Source organism: Danio rerio, chromosome 15, assembly GCF_049306965.1.
Source record: "Danio rerio strain Tuebingen ecotype United States chromosome 15, GRCz12tu, whole genome shotgun sequence".
NCBI lineage: Eukaryota > Metazoa > Chordata > Actinopteri > Cypriniformes > Danionidae > Danio > Danio rerio.
This window is the reverse complement of record NC_133190.1, coordinates 22319377-22333111: the sequence shown is the minus strand read 5'-3', so window position 1 is coordinate 22333111 and position 13735 is coordinate 22319377. Positions and strand designations below refer to the sequence as shown.

Below are 13735 nucleotides of genomic sequence, written 5' to 3'. Positions count from 1 at the left end.
TTTTTTCTGTGGTGATATGATTACTCTTAAATCATTACTCTGAGATCAATTAAATGGGCTACATTTCTGAATATTATCAACGTTGGAACAGTTGAGCTGCTCAATATATTTGTGTGAACAGTGACTGGGGAGTTGAACTCCGTTTTGTGTTCAGCCTTAGTTTATTGTGTTTTCTCCCCACACTTTGTTTACTTTTGGTTGATCTGTTAATAAAACCCCTAGACCAATCCATTTGTGTTTTCCCTTATTTGATGTTGTGTCCGTGGTTGTAATAGTGATACACTACCATTCAAAAGTCTGAGATGGATCAGATCAATCTTTAAAAAAATTACTAGATATAATAAGGATGTATTAAGTTTTTATATGAATTATTATTTTCAGTAGTCTTTAATGAAAAGCATTAGCTTTCACTAAAGTATTATTAAGTAGAACAACAAATCTAGTATCAAAGGGTCCTTCAAGTTTTATCCAATGTGTGAATTATAAACTGACGAACAGGGGGTCAACTGTTTTGGTTAGTTTGTGTAATACAAGCTTCAGCCATTTACTTATTTATTTTTATTTTTTTATCTACTTTATTATTAAGACATATTTAAGTTTGTAATCTGATCTACAGTATTCTCTGATTAGCCATTTCAGAGATTACTGTAGGTTAAACTATAAACTATGCGTCTAAATTGACTTTACCTTCAGGCTAAACGTAGATACCAACACCTATTTTACAAGAAAACAAAGGCTTGTGAACACGATGTCTATTGGTGCTCTAAATCTAAATTAAGTTTTATACGAGTTATTATTTTCAGTCTTCAATGAAAAGTATCAGCTTTCACAAAAGTATTAACTAAATAAAAAAACTAGTATCAAATTGTCTTGGAGTGTGTGCGAATTATAAATTGATGATCAGGGGCTCAACTGTCTTGGTTAGTTTGTATAATACACGCATCGTTCATTTTTAGCATTTTTTTTTGTTTTATCTAGTTTATTAATAAAACGTATTTCAGTTTGTAATCTGACCTACATTCAGGGATGGGCAGGATTTAGGATACATGCATTTCAAATACGTATTTTAAATACAAAAAGAGTATTTTGTCATTTGTATTTGATAGGGTTGATGAAAATGGATTAATATTTTGTATCAAAATACTTCAGTGTCTTGTATTTTTTAAATGCTGTAAAATACTTCATCTACATCAAATCTACATCAAGACATTAAATGCACCCTCTAAATGGTTCTTTGGATATTATTGACTCTTCCGTTTAAAGAAGAATTGAAAAAAATCTTATGAGAAAGAGTATACTGTAAAAATGATAATAGTTTTGGGTGGATTGCTGATGCCAAATATTTGACGTTAAAACAGACAACATAAAAATAAGTCCTACAGTGGCAATTCAGTTGATCAGTAGGTCCGTAATATTATTGAAGAGGAACAATGTTAGCCTTAAGATGTCACAACATATCGAATAGGTCTAATTGATGGAAGGTTTGTGAGAAATGTCATGCTCTCTTGTAAAAGCATTTAGTAGTATTTTCAAAATACAAAATACTGTACTTTATTTTGATACAAGTTGTGACTGCTGTATTTTGTAGTTTATTTTGAAGCATCTAAAATTCAGGTGATTAAATTTTTTTTTTTTAAAAGACATTTAAATTTTTTTTGCCCAGCCTGCCTACAGTATTCACTGATTAGTCATTTCAGATGTTACTTTATGGTAAAATACCAACAATTTGTCTAATTTGACTTTACCTTCAGGCTAATTGTAGATACAAACACCTATTTTACAAGAAAACAGTCTTGTGAACATGATGTCTATTGGTGCTCTAAATCTGACAATTTCAGCATTTTTTTTCTCTCAAATAGACTGACTGGCGCGATTATGCATTCACAATGGATTGAACCGTTATGGGGGTGGTCAAATGTATATTATATTATCTATTTTTTTTAAATTACTAACATTATTATTTAAAATAAAGATCAGAGTGAAATTTTTCCCAGCATTAAAGGACTGACCCACCCCCACCCCCCTGTAAATCGCACCCTGATTTCATCCACTTAATACTTTTGTATTAAAGAGGTTTTTAACTCATGCTTGAGTTGAATTTTTTGACCTTCATATGCAAAACAGATCTTTTATAATAGTAATATCCTAATTTACTATGTTTTTACCATATTACATTAAAATCAGCTTTGGTAAACAGAAATATAAATAAATAAAATTGATCAGGTTTCTGAAATGTCCTCTGTCGTCTCACCCTGAATGTCTTTGTCATTACACTTCAGCTTTTTGGCTCTGATTCTCCTCCAGCTTCTTGCTCTCCTCTGCTGACCCGTCTTCCTTCTCTCCGGTTTTCCAGGATCCTTGCCTGCATTCAGATTAAACGTTACATTATCTGCCATTTTAACAAATCTGAGTCCCATATGGTCAGACTAAATGAGCAAAATGAGATGAATGGTAACGGTTAAAAAGAAGCCATAAATATTATGGCAGGCAGTACCTGAATTTCTTCATATACAGCCAGTAGGCCAGTCCTATCAAAAGTGCTGCCAGCATCAAGCCAACAACAATGCCAACAGCCAGCGCCGTCTGGTCACTGTAGTCCTCTGACTGATCTGATTTGGAAACAAAAGAGGTGAAACCATCAGAAAAGAACATGGACAACTTGTAGTAGGGAAAGACAGACGACTACAAACGTAAAAATACTCCAAAAATTAAACAAATAAATGACACTGATGGCCGCTATGATATTTGTCAGGATGCGGGACATTTCAGCACCTTTCTTTAAGCTTTCTTTAAAAAAAAAACACATGTATTCTTGTGTGTTACACATACACCGCAGGTCAAAAGTTTGGGATTTGTATGTTGTTGTTTTTTTTTCAATGTCATGTGAAATTAAATTTATAATAAAATAAAATAATATTAGTAGCAGTTTGGTAGATTTAAGGATATCTATAAGCTAGTGCTGTAGTTCTTTAAGTAGAGGTTGGCGGTAGAGGGAGGGGTGGTTGCTTGGCGAGTTCCAAAAATCAAATTCATTTTATTAAACTATTAGAATCACAATATTTTATCCATAACCAACTGAAGAACAAAATAGTTAAAGGTTAAATATGTTAATAATAAACATTAAAAACCACATGTAAATAAAATGACATTAGTCTTTCGATTTTGAGACTCTGGGGTGATTACGTTATATTAAAGATGATGTTGATTATCATTGATTTTATGGCATCAGGTTAAACCTTCTGACACCTTTGCGGCACTCACATACATCAAAAATAAATACAGGCCTCAACTGAACATGGAGGATGATCTACGAGTGGCGTTCTCCAAAATTAGACGATGAATAGATTTGGGCCTATTGATATGTGTGTGCAAGGTTTATATATTTGTAACCAACTCAGAGAATATTGGGGGTCATGAGTCAATGGCATTGTTATTTTGGGCGTTGCGGGCTTAAACGTTTGGGAACTTCTGAGCTTGTGTGCTCCAAAACAGTAAAAAACAATTTGCGTTCAGAAGAAAAATTGATCAATGATTCTTTTCACGTCACCTCATACTTTAGTTTCTCTTCAAATGTTGACCAATCAAATGCACTCTAGCATCAGACATGCCCCGCCCCTTCTCATTAGCTTTTCAATTGATGCACTTGAGCTTGACCACTCTCACTGGCAGAGCTGTAATAAAACACTATTGGTGGGCTTTTTAAAGAGAGGAGCTATTCTATGTCCCACCCTCTCTTAATGTTTCAGTTGAAATGACATCAAACATGGAATAAAAAAAAAAGTGTATTTCAAAAGTACTTCAAGACTGCATTTATTTGATTTAAAATACAGTAAATATTGCTAAATTGTGACATATTATTATATAAGCAATCTTTATTCCTGTAACTGAAAGCTGAATTTTTCAGCATCATTAGTCCTGTCTTCCACGTCACATGATCTTTCAGAAATAATTTTTATTTGCAGATTTGCTTTTATTTTTTATCCAATTATTATTGCAACTGCAATTTTTTTTCATCCTTCATAGTTTTTCGGAAATGTGATACATTTGACATTTTAGGATTGTTCTGGGGCAGAAAATATAGTTTTTTAAATTATGAATGTCTTTCACTCTTTAACAATCGGTGTCTTTGATTAATAAAGTAAATACTTTTTTTTATAAACATTTTGAACCGCAACACAATTTACACAGACATGCAAAGCAGCCCACCAGGTTTTAAAGTTTTTCATTACACTAATAATAATGATAATGATAATAATAATAATAATATTTTTGACCGGTAGTGTATATATAAAGTCTTATTAATTTAATTTGACTAATCTGATGCTGCAAATGCTCTCTGTGTGATGCAAAGCTGTCCACTTGACTGTACACATGATTGTAAACAACAGCTCATGGTCTTACCTTGTTTGTCCATTGTCACGTCCTCAACAACTGTAATCAGATATAAAAGTCACATTAACTTCCATTTGCTTACAAGTTTGGAATGAAAAGCCCAAATGCCTTCACAACTAAAGAATTTCTTTCCATATCCATCCAACTGACAGCAAGTGAAATAGTTTTTACCCAGAGTGAAAAAGCAATGCATGTAATGCAGAAATCCAGAAGTGTACAGCTCTGGTGGGTTTACCAATTTAACCCAGGGTTAGTCAGAAGATTTCTCAGTGATGTAAAGTGAAAGCACATGTTAGTCAGAGAACAGACCAGCATCCCGACAAACAGAACGAAAGAAATAGGAAAGATGAGCTTCAATAAATAATATACAAGAGAAGTTTTATACTTCAATATTAAATTACATACACTAAATAGGTAAAAGTTTAGAGTAACATTTCATTTGTTAACATGAACCAACACAAGATTAAAAAACTTCTACAGCATTAATTAATGCATGTTTTGAGAACTAATTGCTAAAATCAAAAGCCATATTTGTTAGCAGCATCACTGTGAATTAACTTGAATAAACTAATGAATGGCTTTAATAAATGCTGAAAAAATTGTTACAGCTGGTTCATGTTACCTAATGCACAAAAGTTAACAAATAATAATAATAACAGATTTAATTTGAACAAAACCATTTAGACAAAAACTTTAATCTAAAACAAAAATTATGAAAAAGTGAATGTGTTTGTGTGTGTGTAGGCCAAACGAATCTTACATCAAACAAAACTGCATCGAAATATGCATGCTACTTTATCATAGTTAGTAGAATAAAAAATATAGATGCATATTATACAGTGGTCCCTCATTATAACTCTGTTCACTTTTGGTGGCCTCGCATTTTTACAGATTTTTTTTTAGTGCAATTTGACATGTTTTTTCTACAGCACATTGTGTCCTGTGTCCTGACTGGCTGTAGACCATTGTCAATCAATCTCCCCTGTGCCATGAGTTCAGCTTGCCAAATTTACTTAGTATAGTGCTAAGTTTTCTCTACACAATTTTGACAAAATGTTCAGGACCGTTAAAGGCACCTGTGGTAGTACCCAAAAGGCAGAGAAAGACGTGAACCATTGCACAAAAAGTTGAACTACTGGACTTGCTAAAGCAGGGGTCTTAAACTGCCGGCCCGGTTTCCTTCTCCTTCCTCTTTCCCGCAACTGATGTCAAAAATATATTGAGATACAACACGCACTAAAACATATACTTTAGAACCTCTATCATTGTTGTGCAGTCGCGTCTAGACACTTGTGGTTTTGACCCACCACCTAGTTGACATTTAAAGCACTGCACTCAGATTAGTTTTACTTTCATTTTCTCCCAGTGTAATTCTGTGGCTGATTTAAACACTAAAATATATGTATATAATAAAGCTCAATAATGGTAAATTATCAAGGGTTGTTTGATTATTATCAGTTTTATATCCCTTGCATTTTGTTTGCTTCATGGCTTGGTGGTATAACAAATATCATAATTTTGCTATTATTTGATTAAAGGCACTCATTTCATAGATTTTCCTCATATGCTCAATATTTGCATAAAAACTATGTACATTAGTAAAATTGTACTGCTAGTTCAATTGAACATGTTGAAGTAAATGTAAATATATATATATACTTTCCTCCTCTTTGTTGTAGTTTACGAAAAAAAAAAGAAATATTTTGAGAAGAACAATTTGCAGTAAAGTCACTCAAGTTACCCAAACTGCTTTCTGCTGTTGTTGCGCTGTTCGGACAATACAGTTAGTTGGGACAGAATAATAATTATTACGCCTAGTATTTGTAGTATTTTTATTTATTTAAACGACGCCTTCAATATGTACAACAAGAAACAAAAAGCTTAAGTTTTGACTGCTTATACTCTGTGAAAGAGTGACTGACTTTGTGAGTGTAACGCTCAGCCATGCACACAACAACCACAGATATATTTCAGCAGCTAATGTGTGACACAATAAACACTGATTTGCATGATCACCGGTGTCGGGTATATATTTGAAAAATAAACGTCATGTCTGGTCCTAAAATGCATCAATTATGTCAGGTTTCCACTTTTTTCTTGTACTTGATTGTTAAAATGGAGCTCTTCTGAATTCATTAACTAAAAGGCCCCCGTCCGCCAATTTAAGTTTGAGACCCCTGTGCTAAGTAAGGTTAAAGTCATGCGGCCTTAGGGCACCATTACAGAATAATTAAAGATCAAATGATCTTTTACTCTTTGGTTTTATTCTATAATACTGAACTTCTTTTCTATGAAGGTTTGATCTTTGAGAGTGTTTAAACAAGAGAGAAAAGTGTGAAAATGTTAATGCCTGCCTGAAAAATGTGTATATAGTGTGTAGTAAGGGGTTTTATAGCCTTAAAATGTCTAGAATAATTGTAAAAAAAATAAAAATAAAAATAAAGCTGACTATTGACTACTTATTGCAGGTTATTGAGAGACCAATATATTACATTTTATTTCATTATATAATCATAATCACTATAAAGTAACTTTTGTTAACACTTAACAAACAATAACAAACGCTACAATAACCTAGCAAAGAATGTAATACTGTAGCATTTTAGGCTACTCACAGAATGGTTCCTAATTTCAGCATTTATTAACACATTAGTAAACTTATGATAATGTAATAGCTGATAGAATAGAATTAGAATAAATAGAATTTGGCTAAACTAAATCGCTGCATTTACTTATAAACATAAACAAAGTTTAAAAAAGAGAATCCGTAAACAAAGCTCCTTTTGCACTGGTATTATCGATACAATAAATAAGGTTTAAAACAAAAACTTGGTCTTGACAGGACAATACTTATTTAAAAAAAATAGGAGTCATCAGGCAATGGTATTTACTAATGTTTCATCCTTCACAGTTTCATCTAAATGATTTTGTTGACAGCCGACGAACTAGTGATGGATGAGTGTTTAGTAGTCAAATAAGAGAAGCAGCGGACAGAAGTTACACTTACGCGACGACACATCGATGCTCCTCGTGTCAGAACCCAAATCATTGGAGATTGTGCAGGACACAGTGACATTGGCCTTTGGACTGACAGTGATATAGTATGTGATCTTTCCATTCACATGTTCGCTCTCTTGAAATTTCACCTATAACACAACAAAATAAACAAATAAATAAATAAATAAACAAATAAATAAATAAAACAAAAAAATCCATTAAAAGATAACAGACTTAAAATTGCATTGCAAAAAAAATCTTTCTTTGAGCATTTTTCTTGTTTTTAGTCCAAATAAAGTGAGTCCTAAAACAAGCCAAATAATCTGAAAACAAGATTAATTTGCTTACACCAACTCACCGGCAGATTATTTAGCTTGTTTAAGGAAAAATACACAACCTTTTTCTGAAGAGACATTTTCTACTTGTTTAAAAAAAGTTCTAAAGTAATATATACTACTCCAAGAAAGAAAAGTATTTATTGCAGGGTTTGTGCAATACAATACAAGAGCGCACTGTTTTGTTGTAAAGCTCTATAGTCACCGCTAGAGAGCGCAATTGCTCTGCACACTATTAAGACAAAGAGAAAGCGGGCCAATGAACCAGTGCACTTTCCTTGACATCTGAGTTGCACTGAAAAGCTCAATTTGTACCAATATAAAACCACATGATACAGGAAGCATGTCAAAGCCCCATTATATTAATGGTTTTCCTCTGTACACACCCAGTTAGACAAACTAGTCATCTGGTGTGTTTGAATAGTGACCTCATTGAAGTGCTAGCAATGATAACCGCTTTGTTTAACAAGCTACACATGTGTTTACTGTCACAATGTTACATCTCTATCAGCTCTAAATATGTGCTACTGGCTTGTTTAATATAAAATGTTTACTTAAAAAAAAAAGTAAATGTTTAAAATCAGCAGTAATTCCTGGAATGTAAATTTAAAAAGAGCAGAAATTTCATAATAAAGCCTTTATGAAAGACTCAAGTTTTAGCTTTTTATGACACTGATAAAAATGTCCTTGGGTAGCTGAAGTAATAGATAATAGAGCTAAATGGCATGAGACCGTTATTAGTTGAATAATTAATTTCATTCTTTGGTACAAAAGAATGATTTCACTGGTTTGGCCCATGTTGATTTGCACTGGAAAACATAAAAACCTGGCTAACAGCCTGCTTTTCCCCAGTAATTTATTTAGAAAATTTCCTTTTTTTTAAATATTTCCAAATAAACACTATTTCTAAGGAATATTGTTTTCAGAGCTACTACTTACATTTTCTTTTCACCTGAGGCTTTTTATTTCTTAATTTAATTTCTCTTTAACTAACACAAATCTAATGACTTGCAGTATTGATCAGTTTTGTCCAACTCTGAAGCATTTTATTCTATTTGACATGTTACAGAAATCAATATGAGGAACCAATTTCTAAAATTATTTTAAATATGTTAAATATTCAAATTATCCAATTTAAGCCAAGTGAGTCAGTTGTTTAACGAAACTGCTCATATTCCATTTGCAAAATTTTAAAACGCGGAGAACTCTTAACATTGACAGTAAAGATTTTCAAATGTTCCAAAACAAATAAATAATTCCAAAAAGTATACTTTACATGTGTCAGAAAGTTACACAATGTGTAGAGACTTACATCTGTGCCATTGGTAATCCACTGCACCGTTGGCTTTGGTGATCCTTCAGCTTCACAGCTCAGGATCTTGTTTGTACCATCACCACGCTTCTTGGTCAGGCTCTTGATCAGTGGTTGCCCTGCAAAATCATCAAAAAGTTTTTTTCTTTTTTTGTAAATGTGAGAAATGCTAAAAAAAAATGGACAGTGTTACACAGTCAAGGTAATATCTCACTCAAAAATTAAAGCAGTCATAATTAATTCACACTCCACTAATTGCTGTTTGAGTTTCTTTTGGCTACCAGTTTCACAATGGTTTTAACTTGTAGCCATTAGCATCCATAGTATTTTTCCTACAACATTTTCCTACAAATATCTTATTGTGTTTCTAAAAAATATATTTATCTTAAATTGACTCAAAAGAAAAATTCTCCAAAAACCAAATACACACACACACTCACGTGGTCCCAAACCAAAAGTTTCTTTAGTCTGCTGAACAGAAAACAAGATATACTAAAGAATGTTGGAAAAAAACAGCCACAGACATCCATAGTATTTTTTGTTTCTACTATGGAACTCAATTCTGTGCATTTTACTTTGTGTTTAACAGAAGAAAGAAACTGTAACAGGTTTGAAACAAGTGAAGGGGGAGTAAATAAAGTTAAATTTCTTTGTGTACTATGCTTTTTATAAAGACTTGAAACCATTTGAGGGTGAATAAATAACATTTTTAGTTAAATTATCCTTTTAAAGGCTGAAGTACAATCTGATCTATTATATTTAAAGAGCACTGCAAACTTACCATGAACATTCAAGTCAAATGTCTGTGTCTTCTTGAGGCCAAGCATTGTAACAACACACTCATACACACCAGAGTCTGTGTACTTTAAGCTGGCAAATTTAGGAGGGCCAACCATCTTTTCACCACCCTACAAAATAATGTTTTACATTTAAAAACGAACAACAACAAAAATGTACATCTTATAGATTTTATGCTCAAAGAATAGTTTTTAATATATTATTTTTTTACCTTCTTACAAAAGGTTTCTGTTTTTCCTGAAGCTTTAATATCGAGAGTTGTTTCAAAGCTATCGCCAAGTTTCTTGAAAACCTCACCAGTGGTGCTAAGAATCACATCAAGATCTTTCGGGCAGAGAGAGAGAAAATAGATAACATTTTTAAAAATTAATTTAAAATTCTTTTTTTTTCTTTTTTTTTTATTAAACACAATGCAATCATAGGTACAAAAAGTATGGCAAAGTATTTCCTTACATTCAACGGTGATATTTTTAGACGCCGTCAATATCTCATTATCCACCAATGAACATTTGTATTCTCCGGTGTTTTGCCTAGTTACATTACTCAAGATAAAGATGTTCGATTTCTCCACTGTCTTCTTCTCTCCCTATGGATAAAACAGGCAGAGTTAGAGAATCCAAAAGCAGATTTTAATTTCCAGACAAACAGTAATTCAGACTTACCTTGATGTAGAAGTTGTAGCGAGAGGGTGGGGGGTTTCCGTCTGCCGTGCATTTGAGGGTCACATTGTCTCCTTCTTTAACAGGACCATCGGGCAGCACATGGAAACTGATCGTCTCCGAAGGGTCTGTGGAGAAAGGGTTTGTGTAAAGCAAGGGAAGGCAGCTTAGAGAAGGCCAGCTAGAGTGCATGCAGATAAGGGCACTTCAGAGAACATACTTAAGAGGTCCTTCAGCTCAAGAGTTGAGGGTTTGAGAGCCCTCTCATAATGAGAAATGGTTTTGAGAGTTACCAGAGGGGCTAGTGGCTTCACAACAACAGCCAGATGCAAGACAAAACCCCATTCACCATCTAAACGGCCTGCTCCAGAGAGGCCAAATTACATATCTCATTGGACATGCTATTTGATTCTGATCAGGCCTCTTTTTTGTGGCTACTTCAGGAGGAACGAGAGTTATTCTGAATAAATGCAACGAATTATACTCAACATGAGACCATAAGCCACTTGTGTGTATGAATACATTTGCTGTAAATGACATTGTTTGGAACAGGATTTATGGAGGACTTTTGATCTGTGAAATGTCAAAGTGCTTTGGCGAAATCAAGCCATTTCAACAGGAATTTGGATGATTGATAACAGTTTTTTTTTTATTTATTAAAAAAATAATAAATTCACCACACAGATTGGACTTCAAGGGACTGCAAGTAATCGTTTATATAAAATAATGTCTTAAATAGGGTGGCTCGGTTGCACAGTGGGTAGTGCTGTTGCCTCACAGCAAGAAGGTCCCTGGTTTAAAAGGTCATGACACCCCCCACTTTCGGTTAAAGTGTACTTCAGAATTTTTTCAAAAGATGCATGATTAATGGGCGTGGAGCTCCGCAAGCATAGGGCAGGAGTGGGCGTGGCCAGCAGGGGAAAAGGGGAGCGAACGACTGTTCTTGACAGTTAACTCACAAAATGAGACACAAACCGTGAGGAGACGCATGAGTTTATAGTTCACAAAATTAAAATGCAATTAAATAAACAGTTATTTAATGCCCTGCTACATTTGTTATTCGTAATTTCATATACACATAACCCTAATTTATATCATTATAAAGATAAGTGTGTTCATATGAACACTATAAATGAGGATTCTACCTCGATCCCCGGGTCTAAATTATAGATCTTATTGCAGACTCAGTGCAGCAAGTCTCTTGCCCTGTCTATTTTAGCCATTAGCCCTGTGGGTAATCTGGAGGATTTAGGCAAACACAGCAGCACAGTGATGTGTCTAAATGTGAACGAACTCCTGATAAAAGTCAACGTCCGCCATTCTTCAATTCTCGTACTGCTCTCCTGAAAAAAATGCTTGCAGCACACACACAGCTTTGCTGTATGATCGGCCCTGACAAGATCGCGGGGAAAAAACATGCAACAAACCCTGTGGATCATGGAAACAAACACATACGAGCCTTCATGAATGGCTACTGCGTGCCGTGGGTCCTTGTCTCACGGCTTGCTTGAAACTGGCAGGTCTGCCTTGCCTTCAGAAAGCACGCGCTCTCTTGAATAATTAAGCAGCCGGCTCTTCTCATAGGATAAGAAAACTCCGCTATGAATAATAATGAGAAACCGACGAGTCATCATTGCACTTGCAGTACTGCACTACGTTGCCGATTTTGATCCCGCCCCAAAAATCATTTTAAACCCGGAAGCTGAAATTAGCTGACAAAAGCTCAAAATTATCCAGTTTTCCCCACAATCAAAGCTGACAGGTGCTAAAATTGTCTTAGCGAATCTGTATAAAATGTAATAATTACAAGCAAACCAAGTAATTACAAGCAAATATAAAAACAATTAAATATATAACTAACTAACTAACTAACTAACTAAATAATGTTTTCTGGTTTTTGAAGATTCATGACTCTGGTAAAGAAATGGAATAATCATAATAAAAAACACCAAGGTCTTTACTGTATTATTCAATGCAATTACTATTCGTTAAAGTTGTAAAAAAATACTGTTTTTGCAACTTAAAACTCACTGAAAATTTACTGTTTACACAGTAAGTGTGCATTTTTAGAAGAGCACTGGCGTTTTAGCTGCATAAAAAAAAGCTTTAGTGGACATGTACCCTTACGGGCCTTTAAAAAAAACAGTGCAAATGATAAAATTTAACTCTATTAAAGAAATATTATCAATTAATCTATAACTCACATGCAATGCATTTTAAACTATTATTACAACTTGACTTCATACATCCAGCAATTCAACTATTGCGGATAAGCTCATACATAGTAAAGCCCTATTTTCACTTGTCTTGCGAAATACCCCTAGTTAAGCAATTGAAAAGCTATTAATTAATATTGGCCTTTTTGTATGTAAAATTATACTGAAATGTTACTAACGTGACTGCAACTATAGAAAAAAACACTGGTCCAAACTGAAATGTAAACAGTATAAGAACTTACAGTTCACGGTGAAGACGAGCGGTGAGGAATCCATGTTAGCAGACTTAATGTGCTGAACCTGACAGGTAAACTTGGAATTAATGTCATCCTTCACTGCAGTGTACTCCAGCTTAGATGTAGTGGCAGACAGTCCTGTCGCTTTATCAACAGCCACATCATTGGTGATTTTAATGGCTGTAATTGAGAGAAACAAATGTTAAGAAATGGAAATAAATGATGCACAAGATGATACATTTACTTTTTCATCATTTGGAACAACTCTGAGAACACTTTTCTAGTGCTTTGAAAGGTTTAAAAGAACCATTAACCGTTTAATGTTTGTGAAAGCATTTATAAAGAACTTCAACCAAAATATCTTACATAGCAATGAACTCAATCTTGTTTGGAAGTGTTAGTAAAGGATGACAGTTTTCAGTTTTGGGTGAACTATCCCTTTAAATGTTTAGAAAAAACTATAACCTCTCAAATTTCACTCTTACCTGTTCCATCAGCAATAAGCGGAGTTTTGTTCTTGAACCACGTGATGTTGGCAGCTGGATTGGCACCTTCAGTATGACACTGTGCCAACTGATGAGATGACAAGATAAAAGCAAATTAAAAGAATAACAAAATGTTGCATAAAGGAAAACTTAGATTTTAACTTTAATTCACATATAAACTTGTGAACCATCTAAATGAGTGGCATATCATTATATTTGGAGGACACTATAGGAATCTTTAGAGTTTTTTAAATTCATATTCATGCTTCATTAAAAGAAAAGAGCTCTTTTATTCCAAAAACAAC

The 13735-nt window shown here is 33.8% G+C and overlaps 1 protein-coding gene across 2 annotated transcripts in view; it reads right to left on the bottom strand.

Annotated features, from left to right (window-relative positions):
* Positions 1-13735, bottom strand: part of alcamb (activated leukocyte cell adhesion molecule b) — a 40529-nt gene that overhangs the window by 1385 nt on the left and 25409 nt on the right. The window contains exons 5-15 of one of the 2 annotated variants that reach the window (NM_212634.3): positions 13431-13518; positions 12952-13125; positions 10497-10621; positions 10288-10420; positions 10046-10158; positions 9818-9944; positions 9037-9155; positions 7400-7538; positions 4402-4431; positions 2495-2609; positions 2252-2362 (exon numbers count right to left, since the gene is read on the bottom strand). In NM_212634.3, the coding sequence (NP_997799.3) occupies positions 2269-2362; positions 2495-2609; positions 4402-4431; positions 7400-7538; positions 9037-9155; positions 9818-9944; positions 10046-10158; positions 10288-10420; positions 10497-10621; positions 12952-13125; positions 13431-13518 (1257 nt within the window). In that variant the 3' untranslated portion in view covers positions 2252-2268. The remainder of the gene's footprint in view (positions 1-2251; positions 2363-2494; positions 2610-4401; positions 4432-7399; positions 7539-9036; positions 9156-9817; positions 9945-10045; positions 10159-10287; positions 10421-10496; positions 10622-12951; positions 13126-13430; positions 13519-13735) is intronic. The other variant, XM_005157504.6, reaches the window with a different exon arrangement.